This window comes from Phocoena phocoena, chromosome 12 (assembly GCF_963924675.1).
Source record: "Phocoena phocoena chromosome 12, mPhoPho1.1, whole genome shotgun sequence".
Classification (NCBI taxonomy): domain Eukaryota; kingdom Metazoa; phylum Chordata; class Mammalia; order Artiodactyla; family Phocoenidae; genus Phocoena; species Phocoena phocoena.
Window position 1 is genome coordinate 68,523,108 of NC_089230.1, and position 23,992 is coordinate 68,547,099.

A 23,992-nucleotide genomic window follows, 5' to 3' on the forward strand; every position below is an offset into this window, starting at 1 on the left:
AAATGTCATATAACAATCTAATGTTATTTTAATTTTTTTCCAATTTTCATATGTTGGCAACTAATTCAAATTAAGGAAAGAACAGAGCAAGTGAAATAAGCAGATCAGTTTGCAGCTTCTCTACTAGATGAATTTTACCCTATACAATATCATTGCTAAATTATTTACTTTAACCAGATCATGATCTTTGTGATTAGGTAACATGGCTACAAAGTAAAGTACATTTATTTCATCTCTGGAGTTTTCTTGATTGGGTGCTTTATTTTTGAAATTTAGCGACTTGACCAGGATGTGTCTCAGTGTTGAATTTTCTGTATTATGTTTTCCTGACATAGTCATTTATTTTGATCTATAGATTCCATTTGTTTCCCTTTTTTTTGTGGGGGGGATATTTAATCATGGAGAAGAATACTGTTAGTATCCATGTACCCTTCACCCTGCTTGAGCAATAAACTATTACAAACACTATTAAAATATCCTGGGTACCCATCCCTGGATGCAAACTCTTTCCTCACATATGAGGTTTTGTTTATCATGCCTGTGCATGTGACTTACTACCTAGGAATGTATCCCTAAATAGTATTCTTTTTCAAGTTACTAAATTTTATATAAGTGGGAATCAAACTGTAATTATCCTTCTGCAACTTGGGGTTTTTTTTGTTTGTTTCCTTCAAATTTTAAAAAAGGTTTATCCATAATGGTGCACAGAGGTCCAGTTCTTTCATTTTACTGCTGAGTGGTGTGCCATTGCAGTCATATACAACAATTCAGACTTCGTTCTTAATTTCAGGGACGATTTCCCTTTTATTGGCTATTATGCCCAATCTCCTATCACCTTGGTCACACCTGGTTCTAGCTGCCACTTAAGTGAACAGTTTCACATGTGCTTCCATTCACTTACTGTTAACAGCACTTCACGCTGTCAAAAAGCCTGCTTCCAACCCATACTTGGCTCAATAGTGGTGGAGTGAACACCCTCAAGGACACCCCTCAGTCACTGGGGGATAGAAGCGCCTGTTCCCTATTTTTGGATAGACACTTTGATATACATTGTGTATCCCTCTTGAAAAGTATGATAGAAATTAAGGCCCTATTGCCTATAGCAGTGAACTTGATAGCACAATCTTGTATTTACTTTTTCTCCTCTCTCACTCTCCCCAGTATATCACTTCTGCCCTCAGCAGTCACTTCCCAGATAAACTACCTGCACACAGTCCTTTTCCCAGGCCCTGCTTTTGGGGGATCCAAGATATATATCTATGAATACTTTTATTTTTCTTGAGTTTTATTCATTCATCTTGATGGCTTCTGGGAAATAAGACTAAGGTAGGAGCCTTGCTAAAATAAGGGTGCTCCATTCTGCTTGAGAATCTTTTGTATCTTTTCTTGACTATCACTTTGTGAAGAGTGTGGCTTTGTGCTGTCTCTCTGTCCTTAATGCTGCTGGAGAACCAATGTACCTGTCTTCCTGTCTGCTTGCTTCTTTGCTGCTGCTCTTTTTGTATTTTAGGGGCACCAGTTATCCTAAAGTTGGATTATCTTGTACCCAATTTTATTTGATCTCTTTATGGGGTTTTTTTTGTGTGTGTGTTTTTTTTGTTGCTGTTTTTTTTGCGGTACACGGGCCTCTCACTGTTGTGGCCTCTCCCATTGCGGAGCACAGGCTCCGGACGCGCAGGCTCAGCGGCCATGGCTCACCAGCCCAGCCGCTTCGCGGCATGTGAGATCTTCCCAGACCCGGGCACAAACCCGTGTCCCCTGCATCAGCAGGTGGACTCTCAACCACTGTGACACCAGGGAAGCCCCTATGTTTTTCAAAATCTGTATTATCTGATTATCTTAGCCCTTATGTGTTATACTTTTATTTTCAATTCTGAGTACACTCTTCCTTTGTGTTTCCTAATTAATAGTTCTATAATAAATGTTTGATCATCAATTTATTTAATCTTTAGACTCCTTTTTTATCTCACTGTTGTTTTTCCATCTTTCAGTTCTTGCTTATTCACAAATCTGGAAGCCCTTATGAAGAATGTATCGTTATATTTTTCTTCTAGAGTTCTTTGATGTCCTGTATGCCACATTCCTTTCATTCTTTTTCTTTCAGTCCCTGCCCCTCCCTCTCCGTATCTCTCTTTCAGTTTGTTTTGTCTGTTTTTGATGCCTGTTCTTTTTCACTTACCAGTGCTTGACAGCTCTGCCCAGACTTTATATTTGCTTCCGCATTGTGTGGGGGACTTCTTCACTCTCCATTTCAGAATTGTTCTTGGCTCACCTCACTTTTGTGATTACAAAAATATAAACTCTGCAGCTTTCCACTCCTCTTTTGTCTCTCCAGGAGGTCGTGGTGACCTGTACACGTTATTCCTGAGTTCTGACTTGGCATATTTTTGCTGGCTAGTTCTGATATTTTCCCATCTTCCTATAAAAGTTCCTCCTCTGATTCTTCCTGCCCATGCAGCACAATGTCAGGATTTACTCCCTGTAATTGGGGAATGTGTTGTGTTTCCACTGGGGAGGCCCTCAGATTCTGCCCTAGAAGCTTCACTTGTGCTGGAAATCACTTCTCTTTTCCTCATTCTTTCCCGCAGTTCTGTAGCATCTCTCAGTCATAGATGAAAAAAATAATGGAATTCATTCAGTGTTTTCTCTCCAGATTTGGGTATTAATGAGAATAGTTAATTCAGCTTAGGAGCCTTGCCAAACAGGGCTGCCCCATTTCTTCTCAGAGTCTGGTGTATCTTTGCTTGGTTACCACTTTTGAAGTTTATAACTTTGGGCTATGCCTATCATGTGTATTTTTTGCTGGAGAACCAACCAGCCTGTGACCTACCTTCCTTTCTTTCTCCTCTCCGTTCTTCCTTCCTTTTCATTTTAATTTGATAATGGGTAGGAAATGAGAGATTATGTAAAGAAGACTTCTTTCTACTACTTAATCCCAAAGTCTTTTCGGGTTTTGTTTTTAATTGTGGGAAAATACACATAACATAAAACTTAACATCTTTTTTTATGGTTTGTTGTCTTATTGAAGTATAGTTGATTTATGATCTGTTAATTTCTGCTATACAGCAAAGTGATTCATTTATACATATATACTTTTTCTATATTTTCCATTATGGTTTGTCACAGGATACTGAATATAGTTCCCTGTGCTGTACAGTAGGACCTTGTTTATCCATTCCATATATAATAGCTTACATCTGCTAACCCCAGCCTCCCACTCCATCCCTCCCCAAACCTCTCCCCCTTGGCAACCACAACTCTGTCCTCTATGTGTGTGAGTCTGTTTCTGTTTTGTAGATAGGTTCGTTTTTGTCATGTTTTTAGATTCCACATATAAGTGATATCATATGGTATTTGTCTTTCTCTTTCTGACTTACTCACTTAGTATGATAATCTCTAGTTGCATCCACGTTGCTGCAAATGGCATTATTTTGTTCTTTTTAATGCCTGAATGGTATCCCCTTGAATATATGTAACATCTTCTTTGTTGATCTGTCGATGGACATTTAGGTTGCTTCCATGTCTTGGCTACTGTGATTAGTGCTGCAGTGAACATTGGGATGCGTGTATCTTTTCAAATTAGGGTTTTCATCTTTTCCGGATCTATGCCCAGGAGGGGGATTGCTGGATCATATGGTAGTTCTATTTTTAGTTTTCTGAGGAACCTCCACACTGTTTTTTTTGTTTGTTTGTTTGTTTTTGCGGTACGCGGGCCTCTCACTGTTGTGGCCTCTCCCATCGCGGAGCACAGGCTCTGGACGCACAGGCTCAGCGGCCATGGCTCACGGGCCCAGCCGCTCTGCGTCATGTGGGATCTTCCCGGACCGGGGCACGAACCCGTGTCCCCTGCATCGGCAGGCGGACTCCCAACCACTGCACCACCAGGGAAGCCCCACACTGTTCTTCATAGTGGCTGTACCAACTTACATTCCCACCAACAGTGTAGGAAGCTTCCCTTTTCTTCACATCCTCTCCAGGATTTATTTGTAGAGTTTTTAATGATAGCCATTCTGACCAGTGTGAGATGATACCTCATTTTATTTTTGATTTGCGTTTCTCTAATATAAAGTTTACCATCTTAACCATTTTAAAATGTACAGTTCAGTGGCATTAAGTACATTCACATTGTTATGCAACCATCACCACCAACCATCTCCAGAATATTTTCATCTTGCCAAACTGAAACTGTCCTTATTAAACAGTTACTCCCCATTCCTCCTTTCTCCCCAGTCCCTTTCTTCTTGGTTTTTTTAATTTACATCATATAAGAATGTTTCTGTGCCTTTGTAAAATTACTATTGAAGGTATTTTCTATTTTGGTCTTCACATCTTCATGTGTATATAACTTGGTCTTAGAATTTACTTTTAGGAAAACTTTGTTCCTACTGACTTGCTTTATCTCTTACGAGGTAAAAAGTGCTGTGTAGATTCCCTTTGCACCTTGGTTGCCAAGAAACCTGATTATCTTTCGCTTGAGTTTGCTGGCACAATTTCATACCTCCATTTTATTTTTTATGGTTTAAACCCCCTCGGAGCTCTTTTGGAGCAAATGAGGTATGGTAGAAGAAATAAACTTTAAGTAGTGTTTAGTTTGTATCAGAGAATTTTTTGTGTTGGTCCTAGGTAATATTTTTACATTCCAAAGTTCACAACTTATTTGTGAGATAAAGATTTAAAAATTGGCCTTTGTTGGAAAAAATGCACAATGTAAGAGGTGTGAGTTGTCAGTTTCAGCTTTATTCAGGGACCTTACTGATGACTATATCCTGGGAGACAGCCACTCAGTAGCTCTAAGTAAGCTCCGAAGAGGTAGGGGGAGAAGCCAGTTTAATCATGATTGTTGGGTGGGGAATATGTGCAGTCAGGCTTACATCTCAGTAAAAGATGACAGCTAGTCACAAGGAACAGATATCTCTGTTAATGATTTTGGTGCTTTTCTAGATATGGGAAGATGCAAGAATCTGGTTATTAAAATTCTTCCTGAGATATACATAGAACTATCTAAGGGGCCTGTTTTTCCACAGTACAGTGTGCCTCATCCTGTTTTTTGCCCTGAACTCCTCTCAGGGTTCATTATCGGTCAGAAACTGCAGTGGCTAATGACTTAATCCATGTATAACTGGATGGTGAACAACGTTCCTTTTTTTTTTTTTTTCCAGTAGAGTTTAGTTATATCTAAGATAGGCAGAAGGTCTTATAAGGAGAAGGTTATGGGTAAGTTTGAAAGACATTATGTCCAAAGTGCGGGATCTTATTTCCCTGACCAGGGATTGAACCCGTGCCCCCTGCAATGGAAATGCAGAGTCTTAACCACTGGACCGCCAGGGAAGTCTCCCAAAATAAAACCTTTTAAAGGAAGAAGGAAATAATATTTATTACATGCTTATTATGTGACACAATTTTGTTAGTCCTCACAAGAGCCCTAGTTTATTATTAATAGATTTATTATCCCCATTTTTCAAATGTGAAAACTTAAGCTTGTTGATGTAAAATGACTTTCCCAAGGGCTCATAGACAGTAAAAGTGGAACTGGAATTTGAATTTTTTTAAGAGAAATTATAATAGAATCTTTATTACTGATGTATCTGTTTTGGGCAGGAACATTTTGTAATATAAACATGAACAGTTACAGCCTTTATTCTGTAAGTGCTTTGGAAGTATTTATCCACTTCTGGGAAAGTATCTTAAGGAAAAAAAAGCCTTTTTTTGTAAAGGATACAGTAATTCAGTTCCTAAAGGCTAGAATTTAAAAATAAAGACTGTACTCTGAGATTTAAAAAATCAACATATACTTGATCAGCAGAAATATACAGAGTATCTTAAAGGTAAATGACAGCTCCTGGTCTGCAAGTTTTGACCTTTTTTTTACGTTAATGAAATTCAGCAAATGATTTCTTTTGATAATAGGGTAAATATTATTACTAATAATGGAGATAGTGACTTTAGTTTTATTCCATCCCTTCTGAACACTTACCCCTCTGAGGAAGATTAAGATTGCTTCTTCTTACATTCTTTACTTTTCCTATTTACCCCATTACTCCCTTTCCCTTCTCTCTCACCAGCCATGACTTGTCCATTGCAGAGGCTGCGTAAGGATTGAGGAAGTGGGCAAGAAAGATGAAGACAGTTTTAAATTCATTATGGCTGTACTGCTATTTTCACTGTTTCGTTTTCATGCATTTTTTGTTGAAAGGGTATCGATATGACATAGGGGTTGAAGGTAGGTTCTGGTTATAGATAGCTTGTGTTTACATCCCAGCTTTTCCACCTAAGCAAGTTACATAAATTCTCTGTACTTCAGTTTCATCATTCATGAAATGAAGGCTATAATAGTATGAAAGTCATAGGATTGTTTCAAAGAAAAATTAGGCATAATTTGAGTTCCTGATGAAGGCAGTAGTTCACAACTATGACTGTGCATTACAGTCATTCAGTGAGCTTTTCAAAAATACGAGTAGGGACTTCCCTGGTGGTGCAGTGGTTAAGAATCCACCTGCCAATGCAGGGGACACGGGTTCAAGCCCTGGTCCGGGAAGATCCCACATGCCACGGAGAAACTAAGCCTGAGAGTCACAGCTACTGAGCCTGGGCTCTAGAGTCTGCGAGCCACAACTACTGAGCCCACATGCCACAACTGCTGAAGCCTGCATGCCTAGAACCCATGCTCCGCAATAAGAAGCCCGCGCACCAAGGAGTAGCCCCTGGTCACTGCAACTAGAGAAAGCCTGCGCACAGCAACGAAGACCCAACGCAGCCATAAATAAATAAGTAAATAAACAAACAAGTGAATAAACTTTTGATAGAGGATGGGGGTCAGATTTTCCCCCCATTATGTATTTGTTTGCTTGTTTATTTAAATAGCATGAGATTTTTTTTCTTTTATTCACTGCTGTATCCCCAACTCCTAAAACAGTGCCTAACACAAAAAGATTTTATGAATGAATTAAAAGGAAAATTATCTTTGGTCCCAGCAGTTCATCCCTTCTCTTTTTGTAAAAAATAAACAAATAAAAAGTTTTTAAAATTTATAAATATAAAATTCATCCTTTTTGGTAAACAGTTCTATTTGCCAGTTTATGGTCAAACCCTTTTCTCAACCCCTGGCAACCACTGATCTAATCTTTATCCTTACAGTTTTGGGTTTTCCGGAATGTCAAATAAACTGAATCATACATTATATAGCCTTTTGAGTCTGGCTTTTATCACATTGCATAGTGCATTTGTAGCTCATTTGTGTTGTGTCTCAATATTTTTTTTCAATTGTTGAGTAGCATTCTATTGAATCTGGAACAAATATATTAACAATCTTGTGCTGTTTGTTCTTTTTGATTTTTAGCTTTCAAGAGTGTTGGATCTTCCTCCAGAATACTTGATCAAGTCAATATCTGCAGTTCCAATTTCCAGAAAAGAGTTAAGTATAATATATTTGTAATGATCTAGAATGTTGCTGGCTTTGTCAATATACAAAAAAAGTTACTCTTCAATTTACAAAATAGTCCTTGAAATTAACCTTAATATATGATTTAACCTATTATTCCCATGGATTTAAATAGTAAAATTAAAATCTGTATTTTACATACTGACATGGCAGATGATATTAGTATTCTCATGTTTTGATGTTTATTCTAATAACTATAATTATGGCAGTCTTTAAGAAAAATTTGGAATGAGGTTCGAATTTAATTCTGTAACAGCAAATAAAAGAACTAAGGTTGTAGTTAGATTGTAGTTAGAAAATCAGTTTTTAAAGGGATCTTAGAGATTTTACACCTATCTAATACTTGAATACTATTGTGCTATATTTACCTGCTAGATATTTTTTTGCAGGTTTTGGTTTTTTTGCTTGTTTCCATTCGAGGCCCCCCCAGTGATAGAGAATTACTGGTTAGGACTACATACAACCTATAGTTGCTTCTTGGATTCAGAGAGATACCTCTTTTGTTTGGTCATTCTTATTGATACCTGTTTACGAGTTGGCTAGAAAACTTCAAAACTTGGATAAAATACCCTCTCCGTTAATTGATAATGACAAGAAATTAGCTACATAGTAGGCATTTAAGCCCTAAGCTTAAATTATCATTGTTCCATTATGATATAATGATACCATTATGTCCTTGTATTTTGTCCCCTTAACTTTGTCAGGATTTTAAGATTGAATAGAATGAATGTTCTTTTTCCCAGAATAGGACAAAGAGATGAGTGGAGAAGAGAAAGGCTACTTATGGCCTTGTAAAAGAGAGCATCTTTAAAATGGCCTGCTACAACTTCATCTATACTGAGTTCCAAGAACAGAGGCAACCACTGACCAAAAGATGGGCCATATAATTATATGTAAATTAATGTAATGTTGCAAACCAGTTACCTATTTCATAAAATCTGTAAAGGACATTTTGCATAATAATGGGAATGTCTCAGTTTTTATTTTATGTTTCAAAGACCTTTAATAAGCTGAACCGTATTGGCCCATCTTTTTGTCTTTTTTCTTAATTGAAGTAACATTGGCTTATAACATTATATAAATTTCATGTGCACAGCATTCTCTAAACAGTATAGCGTGCTCATCGCCAAAACTTCAGTTTCCGTGTGTCATCATACAGCTGATCCCCTTCACCCATTTCACCCTGCCCCCTGCCCCACCACCCCTTCCCCTCTGGTAACCACCACTCTCTCTCTGTAGCTGCATGTTTGGTTTGTTCACTTACTTTGTTTTTATTTCTTATACTCCACATATGAGTGAAATCATATGGTATTTGTCTTTCTTTGTCTGACTTATTTCATTTAGTGTAATACCCTCGAGGTCAATCCACATTGTCCCAGATGGCAAGATCTCATCTTTTTCTATGGCTGAGTAGTATTCCATTGTTTATATATATACCACATCTCCATTTAAAAAATTTTTTATTGGAGTACAGTTGATTTACAGTGTTGTGTTAGTTTCAGATGTACAGCAAAGTAAATCTGTTATACATAAACATATATCCCCTCTTTTTTAGATTCTTTTCCCATATAGGCCATTACAGAGTATTGAGTAGAGTTCCCTGTGCTATACAGTAGGTCCTTATTAGTTACCTATTTTATATATAGTAGTGTGTATATGTCAATTCCAATCTTATCCCTCCCCCACCTTACCCCCTGGTAACCATAAGTTTGTTCTCTACATCTGTAACTCCATTTCTGTTTTGTAGATAAGTTCATTTGTACCCTTTTTTTTAGATTCCACATATAAGCACTATCATACAATAGCTGTCTTTCTCTGTCTGACTTACTTTCACTTAGTATGATAATCTCTAGGTCCGTCCATGTTGCTGCAAATGACTATTTCTTTTATGGCTAAGTAGTATTCCATTGTATATATGTAACCACATCTTTATTCATTTATGGACGCTTAGATTGTTTCCATGTGTTGGCTATTGTAAATAATGCTGCAGTAAACATAGGGGTGCTTATATCTTTTCAAATTAGTGCTTTCATATTCTTTTGATAAATACCCAGAAGTAGGATAGCTTTATCATATGGTGGTTCTATTAACTTTTTGCGGAACCTCCATAGTGGCTGCACCAATTTACATTCGCACCAACAGTGTATGAGGGTTCCCTTTTCTCCACATCCTTGCCAACGCTTATTTCTCACCTTTTTGACAGTACCTATTGTGATGTGAGGGGATATCTCATTATTGGTTTGATTTTCGTTTTCCTAATAATTAGTGATGCTGAGCATCTTTCCATGCGCCTGCTGTCTTGGCCCCTCTTTTGAATAAGATTTTCTTTACCTGCTTGCAGTTCCTTTGGGTAGCTCTACTTTAACAATCTGAAATACCAGGACTTTGGTTTATAGAAAATAAATATTGGAGAGGACCTCAATTTTTCTAGGCTACCAGTCTAAAATTCTGCATATTAAATTTGTTTACAACAAAGGAAAACCCTAGCTTTGCCTTCCTAAACCCAGTTATTCTTTAGGGTACTAAAACAAAGCCTAACTGTTCTTGTTTTTTGGGGTTTTTTTTTGGCTGTGTTGGGTCTTCATTGCTGCATGCAGGCTTTCTTTACTTGCGGTGAGCGGGGGCTACTCTTCGTTGCTGTGTGCAGACTTCTCATTGCAGTGGTTTCTCTTGTTGCAGAGCACGGGCTTTAGGCGTGTGAGCTTCAGTAGTTGTGGCTCACGGGCTCTAGAGCCCAGGCTCAGTAGTTGTGGTGCCAGGGCTTAGTTGCTCCACGGCACGTGGGATCTTCCCTGGCCAGGGATCGTCCCCTGCATTGGCAGGTGGATTCTTAACCAACTGCACCACCAGGGAAGTCAAAAGGCTAACTGTTCTATATTTCTAACTTGATTCTAAAACGCTATAACATGCCAGGAGAATTAAGAAATTTTATTTTTGTTAATTTGGTTTATTTAATGTGATATGAATCCATTTGCTCATGTCTCCTAATTCAGTTATACAGTTTTCCCTTGAACAACATGGGTTTAAACTGCATGGGTCCAGTTATACGTGGATTTTTTCACCTAGCCTGAACTATGGTACTGCATGATCCATGGTTGGTTGAACCGTGGATACAGAACCGTGGATTTGGAAGGCTGACTAAACTTACACTGGAATTTTCAACTGCTCGGATGGTCAGTGCCCCTAACTCTCCCCAGTTGTTTAAGGGTCAGCTGAAATTTTTTGTTTGTTTTTTGTCCACGACAGCAGAATCTTAGTTCCCTGACCAGGAATTGAACCCACACCCCCTGCAATGGACATGCAGAGTCTTAGCCACTGGACTGCCAGGGAAGTCCCAGCTGTATTTTCAACTGTGGTGAAATTCCTGTTTAATACTGCTTGTAGTAGACAGAATTAGTAACTTTGTTACCAGCCAGTACTACTCAGATCTATGGATTTCAGACTGAAACCACAGCAGCTTCTCAGAAGCAATAGGGAAGTAGCTATTGCTTTTTTTTTTTTTTTTTTTTCTTTTTTCTTTGCGGTACGCGAGCCTCTCACTGTTGTGGCCTCTCCTGTTGTGGAGCACAGGCTCCAGACGCACAGGCTCCAGACGCACAGGCTCAGCGGCCATGGCTCACAGGCCTAGCCGCTCCGCGGCATGTAGGATCTTCCCGGACCGGGGCACGAACCCATGTCCCCTGCATCGGCAGGCGGACTCTCAACCACTGTGCCACCAGGGAAGCCCAGTAGCTATTGCTTTTTAAACTTATTTTTTTAATTATAAACGATATGAAAGTAGAGGGAATAGTTTAGTGAGCCCCTATGTGCCCATCACTCACGATCATTAGCACGTGGCCAGTTTTGTGTTGTCTACACCCCTACCCACTCTCCTTCTTCACAGTGGACTATTTTGACAGCTGCTTTTCATAGTCTAGAAATTATGTCATTTTAAAGGGATTTTTTCAAATTAGTTTTTCTGTCATGAAAGCAAAACATAACTTTAAGGAAATTCAGGAAAAAACAGAGTAAGAAGAAAAAATCCCCAATACTCTTACTACATACAGTAAGACAACTGATGTTAGCAATTTGGTATATCTTTTCTCTTTTCTCTTTGAATATGTCTTTCAGCCTTAAAGTCATAGCTATAAAACAACTGTATGTATGATTTTGAACCCTTTCTCTTGGCATCATTTCTTTGAAAATACCACTTTTTAGCAATGGCTTACTCTTAACGCTGCCCTGTTGATGGACATTTAGATTGTTTCAGTTCTGACTTTTTACATAGCTCAAATTCAAGAATTGCCTCTCCAGGATGTGGAGAAAAGGGAACCCTCCTACACTGTTGGTAGGAATGTAAATTGGTAAAGCCACTATGGAAAACGGTATGGAGATTTGTTTTAAAAAAAAAACACCAAAAACTCAATTCCACTCCTGGGCATATATCCGGAAAAGACAAAAACTCTAATTTGAAAAGATACATGCCCCCCAATGTTCATAGCAGCACTGTTTGCAATAGCCAAGACATGGAGGCAACCTAAGTGTCCATCAGCAGAGGAATGGATAAAGAAGATGGGGTGTGTGTGTGTGTGTGTGTGTGTGTGTGTGTGCGTGTGCGTGTGCATGCACGCACATGCATGCATAATAGAATATTACTCGGCCATAAAAAAGAATGAAATATTGCCATTTGCAGCAACATGGATGGACCTAGAGATTACCATAGTAAGTGAAGTAAGTCAGAGAAAGGCAAATATCAAATGATATCATTTATATGTGGAATCTAAAAAAATGATACAAATGAACTTATTTACAAAACAGACAGACTCACAGACACAGAAAACAAGCTTATGACTACCAAAGGGGAAGCAGGGGAGGGAGGGATAAATTAGGAGTTTGGGATCAACAGATACACGCTACCATATACAAAATAGATAACAGCAAGGACTTACTGTATAGCACAGGGAACTATATTCAATATCTTGTAATAACCTATAGTGGAAAAGAATATATATATATACACACACACGTGTGAGTGTGTAACTGAATCACTTTGCTGCACACCTGCAACTAACACAATATTGTAAATCAACTATACAGTACTTCAATTTAAAAAAATTACTTCACTGAATACACAAAGCAGAAGTTTTTTGTGGGTGTATAGTTAAAATCTCCCAAAAGGGAAAACTGGGATCAAGTCTGGTTGATTACCCTCACCTCCCTGAAGCATTTACTTCTCTATGGGTCCTTTCATACTAGCAAATAACCCAGCACAGAATTTGTTTTTTAAATATTCTTAGTTTAATAAATTGGTGTTAATCATTATTATTGGCCTAAAAGGAGGATTTTTTAAATTTGTCCTTATACCACTGAACTACTTGAAAATATTTGATTTTATTCAGAATTTTTAAATTGAATTAGTTTATTATTTATGTCTCAAATAAAATTTTGGATACTTTGTACTATTAACTTTTTAAACCATCTATAGAAAATCGTGTGACCTGTTTGGGTTTTTCTTTATGTTTGAGAGCCATTCTGTAGGTTTATGGTCATATTAAACCTTTTATAAAGTATCCCACCCAGGGAAGTATATTCAATATCCTGAGATAAACCATAGTGGAAAAGAATATCAGAAAGAATGTATGTATATATGTATGTATGTGTAACTAAATCACTTTGCTGTACAGCAGAAATTAACACAACATTGTAAATCAACTGTACTTCAATTTAAAAAAAAGAAAGCATCTTAGCTATATGTCAAATCATTATTTAGTCTTCGGTACATTCAAATCTTTATTTTCAATTAATATTGCTGTTATAGCTCTTATTTTAACTTTATATGGTTTTTATTTTTTTAATCTTTCTGTTATTCCCATTTTGTTAGACTAATGTCTTCAGTTTCCCACATTATTGGCACAAATACTTGACTAAATTATCAGAGTTCTTTGGTAAGAATAAATATATTCAAACCTTATATGAGTTTCCACAATTAAACTGAATCTTTAGAAAATTGAATTGTTATGTAATCATTAGAGAATAGTCCTAGAAAAGAAACAGAATGGTTTGCCAACCAATCCAGTAAGTGAAGAACTACAGACAGAATAATTCCCCATGGCTTGGTACTGTATTAACATTTTTATTTAACATCAGAACTAGGATTATTTTACCAGAACTTAAGTAGGTTCCATTATCATCACCATTTTACTGTGCTACAAAAGAAATTAAGCAACAAGCCGAAGAGCACACAGACACTGATTAAGAGTTGAATTTGGGTCTTCGGTTACACCTCAAATGTCGGTAGATGAGTTCGGGTTGATAAGTGTAATCCACACTAGGCTGCTGGATAATGGATTAAGGCGCAGGAGAATCCTTCCCCCGCCCCCCCAGTTTTATTGAGATATAATTGACATACAGCACTGTATGAGTTTAAGGTGTGCAGCATCGTGATTTGGCATACATATTGTCATGGAATGATGACCACAGTAAGTTTAGTGAACATCCATCATCTCCTATAGACAACATTAAAGAAATAGAGAAAAAAAATTTTTTCCTTGTGATAAAAACTCTCAGGATTTACTCTCTTAACATACAAGTGTTAATTATCTTTGTCATGTTGTACATTATATCCCTAGTACTTATTTATCTTATAACTGGAAGTTTGTACCTTTTGACTACCTTCATCTAATTCCCCCTCCCCCTAACCCCCACCTGTGGTAGCCACAAATCTGATCTCTTTTTCTAGGAGTCTGTTAGTTTGTTTGCTTGTTTGTTTCTGAAGTATAATTGACCTACAACACTATTCATTTTCTACAACATAGTGATTTCTGTACATTTCAAAATGATCATGTTAAGTCTAGTTGTCATTGGTCACCATGCAAGGGCATTGCATAATTATTGACTGTATTCCCCACACTGTACATTTCATACCTGTGACTCATTTATTTTGTAACTGAAAGTTTGTACCTTTTAATCTTCCTCATTCTCTCTTCCCCCTACACCCATCCCCTCTGGCAACCACCTGTTTGTTCTCTGTATCTATGATTCTGTTTGGTTATGTTTGTTCATCTGTTTTGTTTTTTAGAGTCTGCAATTAAGTGAAATCATACAGTATTTGTCTTTCTCTGTCTGACTTATTTCACTTAGTAGAATACCATCTAGGTCCATCCATGTTGCTGCAAATGGCAAGACTGCATTCTTTTTATGGCTGAATAATATTCCAGTGTGGTGTGTGTGTGTGTGTGTGTGTGTGTGTGTGTGCGCGCGCACACACACACATACCACATCTTCTTTATTTGCTCATGTATTGATGGGCACTGAGGTTCCTTCCATATCTTGGCTATAGTAAATAATGCTGCAGTGAACATAGGGGTATACATATCTTTTCAAATTAGTGTTTTCATTTTCTTTGGATAAATACCCAGACTTGGAATTCATAGACTGTATGGTAGCTTAGTTTTAATTTTTTGAGGAATCTCCATACTATTTTACATAGTAGCAGCACCAATTTACATTCCCAACAGCAGTGCATGAGGGTTCCGTTTTCTCCACATCCTTCCCAACACTTATTATTTGTCGTCTTTTTGATAATAGCAATTCTGACAGGTAGGAATGATACCTCATTGTAATTTTGATCTGCATTTGCCTGAGGGTTAGTGATGTTGAGCAACTTTTCATGTGCCTGTTGGCCATCTGTGTGTCTTCTTTGGAAAAATGTCAATCCTGGAACCCTGCCCGTTTTTTAATTGGGTTTTTTGTTTATTTGATATTGAGTTGTATGAGTTCTTTGTATATTTTGGATATTGACCCCTTGTTGGATATATTGTTTGCAAATATCTTCTCCCATTCAGTAGGTGATTTGCATTTTGGTGATAGTTTCCTTTGCTGTGCAGTAGCTTTTTACATTGATTAGGTCCCATTGGTTTATTTTTGCTTTGCTTCCCTTGCCTGAGGAGACATATGCAAAAAAAAATATTATTAAGACCAGTGTCAAAGAATGTACTGCCTGGGCTTCCCTGGTGGCGCAGTGGTTGAGAGTCCGCCTGCCGATGCAGGGGACACAGGTTTGTGCCCCGGTCCGGGAGGATCCCACATGCCGCGGAGCGGCTGGGCCCGTGAGCCATGGCCGCTGAGCCTGTGCGTCTGGAGGCTGTGCTCCGCAGCGGGAGAGGCCCCAACAGTGAGAGGCCCGCGTACTGCAAAAAAAAAAAAATGTACTGCCTATGTTTTCCTCTACAAGTTTTATTGTTTCAGGTCTTACATTTAAGTCTTTAATCCATTTTGAATTTCTTTTTTGTGCATGGTGTGAGAGAGTAGTCCATTTTGATTCTTTTGCATGTAAATGTCCAGTTTCCCAGCACCATTTATTGAAGAGGCTGTCTTTTCTCGATTGTATATTCTTCCTCCTTTGTTGTAGATGAGTTGCCCATATAAATGTTGGTTTATTTCTGGGCTCTCTATTCTGTTCCATTGATCTATATGTCTGTTTTTTTGTTTGTTTTTCGTTTATTTATTTTTGGCTGTGTTGGGTCTTTGTTGCTGCGCGCGGGCTTTCTCTGGTTGCGGTGAGCAGGGGCTACTCTTCGTTGCGGTGCGAGGGCTTCTCATTGCGGTGGCTTCTCTTGTTGCGGAGCATGGGCTCTAGGCACATGGGCTTCAGTAGTTGTGGCTCGCGGGCTCTAGAGTACAGACTCAGCAGTTGTGGTGCACGGGCTTACTTGCTCTGTAGCATGTGGATCTTCCCGGACCAGGGCTCGAACCTGTGTCCCCTGCATTGGCAGGCGGATTCTTAACCACTGCGCCACCAGGGGAGTCCCTATATGTCTGTTTTTGTGCCAGTACCATACTGTTGATTACTGTAGATTTGTAGCATAGTTTGAAATCAGGGAGTGTTATACTTCAGCTTGTTGTTCTTAAGATTATTTTGGCTATTCTGGGTCTTTTGTGTTTCCATACAAGTTTTGGAATTATTCTTTTTCTATGGAAAATGCCATTGATATTTTGATAAGGATTGCATTGAATCTGTAGATTGCCTTGGGTAGTATGGTCATTTTAACAATATTCTTCCATCCCATTAACATTTCTTTTAAAGCTGGTTTCATGGTGCTGAACTCTTAGCTTTTGCTTGTCTGTAAAGCTTTTGATCTCTCCTTCAAATCTGAATGAAAGCCTTGTTAGATACAGTATTCTTGGTTGTAGGGGTTTTTTTTCCCTTTTGTTGCTGTAAATATATCATCCACTCCCTTCTTTTCAGCCCACAGAGTAGTAATTTCCACTGCTCTTCCAATTCACGGATCCATCCTCTGTATCATCTAGTCTACTATTAATTTCTTGTAGTGTATTTTTATTTCAGTTGTTGTATGCTTTAGCTCTGTTTGATTCTACTTTATATCTTCTATTTGTTTAAAACTTCTCCCTCTGTTCATCCATTTCCCCAAGCATCTTTGTGATCATTACCTTAAACTCTTTATTGGGTAGATTGCTTATCTCCACTTCACCCAGCTCTTCTTCTGGGGTTTTATCTTGTTCCTTCATTTGGAATGTATTTCTCTGAGACCTCATTTTGTCTAATTCTGTTTTTATTTCTATGTATTTGGTAGGTTGGTTACATTTCCTATTCTAGATAAGTGATCCTATGTAGAAAACTTCATATGGGTCCTAGCAGCACGCTCCCCTCTGGTCACCAGAGTCATATGCTTTAGGGGTGTCCCCTATGTGGGCTTTTTGGGTCTCTCTATTGTGGCAGGCTGACTACTGTGGGCATGCAAGTAGGCCTGGCTCTTTTGTGGGTAGGACAGTGGGTTGCCAGGCCCTGCCTTGTGTGAAGGCTGCCAGTCACTGGTAGGTGGGGCCAGACCCTGGTGCAGTGGAACTCATGGCCAGGGGAGTCCAGGTCCTGGTGCCAGCCAATAGATGGCTGGGGCCTGGTCACCAAGCAACTGGCTATAGAGCCCCAGTGGGTCCTAGGGCTAGTGCCGACCCATTGGTGGGCAGAGCCAGGTCCTGGCATCTGTAGCTGCAAGGCCCTAGTGGTCCCAGTGTCGGTGTCAGCCCACTAGGGCTGGGCCAAGGCCCAGTAGGTTCCAGGGCTAGTGCCTGCTCACTGGTAGGCAAGGCCAAGTCCCAGGGCAGCTGGTGGGGCTATGTCCCTGCCCAGCTGGCTGCTTGGCCTGATGCGTCCAATTATTGGTGCTGACAGGCTGGTCAGGAGGGCTGGGTCCTGGTGTGGCTGGCTGTGTTGCCAGGGGAGTCCAGGGCCTGGTGCAGGCCAGCAGGTGGGGCAGGGCTGGGTCAGAAGGCGACTGGCTACAGAGCTGCAGGGGGTCCTGGGGTTAATGCTGGCCCTCTGGTGGGGAGCTAAGTCCTGGGGTGGCTGGCTGCAGGGCTCAGAGTCCCAGAGCTAGTGTTAGCTTGCTGACGGATAGGGCCATTGGTGTTGGGTGGTCCCGGGGCTGGTGGTGGCCTCCTGGTGGGCAGGGTCGATTCTTGACAGGGCTGGTGATGGCCCACTGGTGAGTGTGGTCATATCCTGACATGGCTGGCTGAGGTGCCCAAGCTATCCTGGAGGTGATGTCAGCGTTCTGTTGGGTGGGGATGTGTCCCAGTGGGTCCAGAGTCTAATGCTGGCCCACTAGTGGGCAAAGCTGTGTCTCTTGCTGCAGGGCCTAGGGAGTCGCAGGGCTGGTGTCCACCCCACTGGGTAAAGAGGGTCCTATGACCACCTCTGGCAGCTTGGGGGTCCCTGGGCTAGTGTCAGCCCACTGGTAGGTGGGGCCAGGTCCCTGGCCTGGGGTATCCCAGAGGTGGTGAGGACTAGCTGGTGCATGAAGCTGGGTCCCAGCACTAATAAGCTAGAGGGAGGGTTTCAAAATGGCACGTACCAGCACCAGTGTCCTGACAGGGTGAGCTCCCTAAATTGGCTGCTGTCAGCATCTCTGTCCCCAGGGTGAGCTCCATTTGCCTCCTGCTCTTTGGGAGGCTCTCCAAGATCTGCAGGTGGGTCTGACCCATGCTCCTTTCGAGTTATGCTTTTGCTCTGGTCTTAGAGCTTGTGAAATTTTGTGTGCACCCTTTAAGAGTGGAGTTTATATTTCCCACAGTCCTCAGGCTCTCCTGAAAGTAAGCCCCACCGGCTTTCAAAACCAAAATGCTGCAGGCTCATCTTCCCAGTGTAGACCCCCAGGCTGGGGAGCCCAGTGTGGGGCTTTGCTCCTTGGAGAAAACCTCTGTAATTGTAATTATCCTCCCATTTGTGGGTCTTGACTCTCCCAATCTCTGCCCCTTACTAGTTTCATTGTGGTTCCTTCCTTAGTGGTAGGAGATAGTTTCTCCTAGTCTTCAGGTGGATTTCATGGATAGTTGCTCTGTAAATCGCTGCAATTTTGGTGTGCATGTGGAAGGAAGGAAGCTCAGGGTCTTCGATTCTGCCACCCTGGTCACTTCTCAAGGCTCAGGAAAATTCTTAATGGTCATTATTGACTAGATTCTTTAATGTGATTAGAAGCCACACAGAATTTTTTAGACATGTGCCTGAATTTCAAGAGTGGTAAGAAGGAAGTGATTTGTGCTCCTCTATTTTGCATTACAGATGGGCTAGACAGATAATGGTTCAACCCACTTATCCTGCCCATGAAGTCTCATTCTCTAGTTCATTATTAAACATCAGAGGATGTTCAGTGTTGGTAATTATGTGGATGTTTGTATATTAATTAAAATTATTTTTACACCTAGAAGATTTCAAACTGCAGAAAATTTATAGCGAATAATGTAATGAACACTCATGCTCACTTTCGGATATGTCAGGTCTTAATTTTTTTCCAAATTTTTGTTTTCAGAAATCAAACATTATAGATACCATTGAAGCCACCTGTATATACTTCTTTGATTCCACTCCCTACCATCCTTTCCTAGGGATAACTGCTCTTCTGAAGCAAACGATTGTTTTCACTAACTGGTTGCTTTGTGTTTCTTTCTTGGTTTCTTTGTTTTTGCATTGTTTCATCACCAGCCCAATGAAAAGAACAGCACTGTCTGCCTCCTTAAGGAACTACTCAGTGTTAAGAAGAATATTCTTCCTCTCATGTTGAAACTCAGATTACAACATTTTTAAAAAATTGTGCTTTGGTCATTTGAAGGTCAGTGAAGGGACTTGAATGAAGGAAGCTTGTGGAATAGTGGAAGAAGATTTGTACTGATAGAAGCAGTCAAGAGACTTGAGCTTTTTACTGAGTCTGCTTATTAGTTGCAGGAGGATTTTTTAGGGGAGACGTTGAACTTGCCGGACATAATTGTTCACATCTATCAAATAAGGTGGTTGCTCTGCCTCTCCCACAGAGATATCATAAAGCTACAACTAGGTAAGGGAAGCGGAAGAGTTTTGTAAGGTGATGCAAGATAAAGTTCTAAATCAATACAAGGTGATGATATTTCTGATTCCTTTATATTTTGAAAGTGTAATTCCTTCTGATAAAATTGTGTCAATGTAGAGAACACAGAGTAATTAGTCTTTTTCATTTGTTTGTTTGTTACACTAGTAATGTTTTTAAGGTAACAGCCTTTTCCTGTTTCAATGTCTGTCTTTAGAGAGGTAGCTGACTTTCAGCTTTCTGTGGATTCTCTATTGGAAAACAACAATGACCATTCAAGACCAGATATTCAACTTCAAACCGTGAGACTGGCAGAGAAGGTACTTTAGCACTATTATCTCTTTTTGACATTATAATAAATGTAGTATTTCAAAGAAAAAACTACTCTGCAAGCTATCTCTGCAGGCTATCTCAGCCATAATAATGAATTTAATAGCGTTTTTTTCCAAGGCACCTTGAAAAGTATAATTTAAATTTATTTTAGCTGCATACTATAAGGTTAGGATGGTTTTTGAAATCAGGTATAAAACATTCCTCTTGAGCTGACATTATTCAAGTTATTGATTAACTACTTACAGGAAGACTGAAGTGTTAATTAAATTTACAGATTGAAGCTGGATGGACTTCTGAATTTAGGAGAACAAGCTTGATAAATTAGAGCAGTGGGTTGCAGTTTTAAAAATAAGCTTCTGGGAAGATGAACGTTAAAATATGAGAAGAAATGATTAGATGTAAATAGAATCATGATTGCAGAGAAGAAGTGGTTAGATGATTTAACAAACCTCTTCCATTTCTAATTTCTCTGATGGGTTCCGTATCTAAAAGAGGAATTGGAAGGATTGTGGTGAATGACCACATCTAAATTGTTAGCGTAATACCTTCAGAAAAGCAGGTTTGGGGGAAGTTTTTTTTTTTAAATAAGGTTATTACATGTGACACAGAAGAGGGCATGGGCACACTGAAGAGTCCAATGAAAGTCACTTTCATAGAAAAAAATGTTTAAAGAATGAATATGATAAAGGAGCTTTGGTAGCTAAGTAAATGTTTATTTGACCACAAAAATTACCCCAGATTTTTATCAGGAAGTATACCAGGAATAAAATTATCCTAATTACAAGATTTATTTCCTCCTTCTCCTGTGAGTTCTCAAAAATAAAGGCTAGTGGCTCCTCAGTGACAGCAGGAATTTCTTCATGCTTCATGGATGTCTCGGGTGCTTTGAACATCTAGTTGGTTAAAAATGTAAAGCGTATCCATTGAAGACCGAGCATTTAAATTATTTACATTTTATGTGTGGGTGTGAGTTGTTCTAGCGGATGCCCTGACAGAATGTCATGTTCTGTCACTCTCATGCAAGGCGGATGAAATAAAAAGAATTCATTGCATGTCAAGGTACATAGGGTGGGGGTAAAGTGATGCTCCCTTTTTTCCACGTTAGAAAGAGAATTTGAAGTGAGAGAATGGGAAGGTGGAAGAGAGAGACTTCGAATACAGAGTAGCATTCTAGCCCGGAAAAGAAGAAAACGTGTAAATGCAAGTAGAATGACAGAACTGGGGAGATGGGCTAAAGCCGAGGTCCAGACACAATGACTGTGAGAGAGGACCCACCTGCTGCCCTTGGGAGCCAATCTGATAGGATCAGAGCTACAAAGCTCATTAAGCCTATTTCATAACATGCCTGTTTTACTTGATTTGTTATCTTTTCAGCTAAAATGTGACACAGTGGTGAGTGAAATCAGCACTGGTCCAGGGACTGTAAATTTCAAAATAAACAGAGAACTATTAACAAAGGTAAGAATGGGTTATGTTGCAGCTGTTGCACCTTCACTCATTCCCTCTACTTCAGCTACAGTGGTTTCCCTCCAGTTCTTAAAACTTACCGTGCCTCCTCTTGCCTTAGAATCTTTGCACATTCTGATCCCTCTGCCTGGAGTGCCACCCCAAGTTAAATCTGCTTATCCTACAGATCTTGAGGTTCCCTAGCAGTGCCTTTCTGACCCCTTCATTCATATACGCTCACAACACTGTATATGTCTCCTTTGCAAAACTTACTGTAGTTGCTATCTTACTTCTTTTTTCTATAACTTTATTTTTTAATTAATTTTTTATTTCTTCTTTTTTTTTTTTTTTTCCTGGCTGTGCCGCGCAGCAAGCAGGATCTTAATTCCCTGACCAAGGATCAAACCTGTGCCCCCTGCAGTGGAAGTGCAGAACTCTAACCACTACACCGCCAGGGAATTCCCAATTTGATTAATGCCTATTGCTCTTTAAACTCTAATTTCCATTAGGACTTATAGCATCTGTTTTTCTCACATACCCGGTTCCTAGCACAGTGCCAGGCATGCAGTAGGTGCGAGATAACTGTTGTTAAATGAATTAATGGACTCCATATTGAATACAAGAAAAGTACTGCTGGTTTCACTCTCTGGTAGCCTATAATCTGTTGGAAGCATAAGATTTATATAAGAGAAACCATAAGACAGTTCTTTTAATAAAACAATAAATTTTTTTTTAAAAAGTGATTGATACAATAAGCATAAGAAACATCAGATATGGTAAAATCTGGATGACCTGAAGGAGTTGGGGAAACCTCATAGAGGAATTGGGTCTCCCTTGAGTGAGCCCATGGAGGACAAGTAATCCTGGATATGAGACCATTTGTTCAGTTTTATCTCAATTGAACTTTAAAATTTATCATAATGCATGGTTTGGTCTATTAATTTAAAAAAAGAAATACACACCAGTGTTGGATTGGTCAGACTTAGTATATGCTATGGTCTTGAATTGAAAATAACTGTAAAACCAAAATTTCTAATAATATAATTTCTTCCCAAGGTTACATAGTTTACAGACATTTACCCATCAGCCCTATAATTCTTCTGAAGGAGAGTTAGTGTTTCATGCTTGTCTCTAGATCTTTGAACTCTTTTATCTTTTTCACTGTTAGTTCAAGACAAACTTGTTAAACCAAAATCCGTCACAAGGACAAGAAAAATTTGTTATGAGCTTTTTAAAAAGCGTCTACAACTTGTTGGGCTCTTGATAACATTTCGTGTCAACTTAGCAAACCAGTGAATCTAATGTTCCATTTTTAAATAAGTGACTCTTTCCTCCAGTTGCTGTCTCAGTGTTTATGGAAGGAGAAATGGAACTTGCCAACATGCCTTCCAAACTTTAGGCCATTTGATAGGCAATTTTACTATGGGAAAATGTGCTACGGTAGATGGAGTTTGCCTTTATAGCCAGCTTAACTGAAAGAAATATACTTTATATTTCAAGGCAAGGCATAGTTAATAATTTAAAATTTCAATGGCCATGAATTTTCATGCTTTATTACAATTAATTAACTAGGAGATTTTATCTGTTTAAGGATGCCCACTAGCTCACTTATTAAATATATTCCCAAATCCTTCTCAATTGACAACGGAGGGAAAGAGTTAGGGCTTTGAGGTCCAGCCACTGTTTCTCACATGGAAACCCTCCCTTCCTTGTAGCTTTGAGGATCTGGATATTAGTGTGACTTTCTTTAAAGGAACAGCAGATTGCTTACAGTAGCCTGCTCAGTGTCACAGTAAAGATACATCCTAGAGCAGTGAATACCCATAGTCTGAAAAAGGGAGTATTGAATGTACCTGTGTTACAATTTTTTAATAATAATTCTTATCTGCTCAAAGCCTAATTTCTTCTACACGTGGCTCCATTATTTTCAGGCCTTAAACAATGTTCATTTGCATGCCTGAAGTTTTCAGATCATATCAAGAAAATTCAATCCTTCTTAGGACCATTATAAAACTTTTTTTTCCATGTTAAAGTTATTGAGATTCACATGTAGCCAATGATCTATGTCCAAAACTTACTCCTCAAGCAGAGAATTATGAATTTGTATCATTGTTTCCACATGTACAAACTTAGCCTTGCATAAAATGTATCTGTTCTTGCACTGCAATTGAATTACTGGCACTGGCAGCACCAGAGATGATTAAATGTTAGCTTAGGTTTGGATCACTAATAATGGCTTATAATGTCTTCATATAAATCATCATCAAAGGTAGGAGGCTAAAATGTAAAATTAAATGTAGTAGGAACTGCCAAATCTCTGAGACTAGATAATACATTTTTCAAAGCTAGAAGAACTTATCATTGTGAAGAACTATCACTTTGGTACCAGACTTCTACCTGGCAGTAGTCTATAGATGACTTGCAGAAGAAACTAACT

The 23,992-nt window shown here is 39.2% G+C and overlaps 1 protein-coding gene across 1 annotated transcript in view; it reads left to right on the forward strand.

Annotated features, from left to right (window-relative positions):
• RARS2 (arginyl-tRNA synthetase 2, mitochondrial) overlaps positions 1 to 23,992 on the forward strand; it is an 81,216-nt gene that overhangs the window by 15,040 nt on the left and 42,184 nt on the right. The window contains exons 2-4 of the mRNA XM_065888808.1: positions 7,337 to 7,410; positions 19,994 to 20,096; positions 21,484 to 21,567. Coding sequence (XP_065744880.1) covers positions 7,337 to 7,410; positions 19,994 to 20,096; positions 21,484 to 21,567 — 261 coding nt within the window. The remainder of the gene's footprint in view (positions 1 to 7,336; positions 7,411 to 19,993; positions 20,097 to 21,483; positions 21,568 to 23,992) is intronic.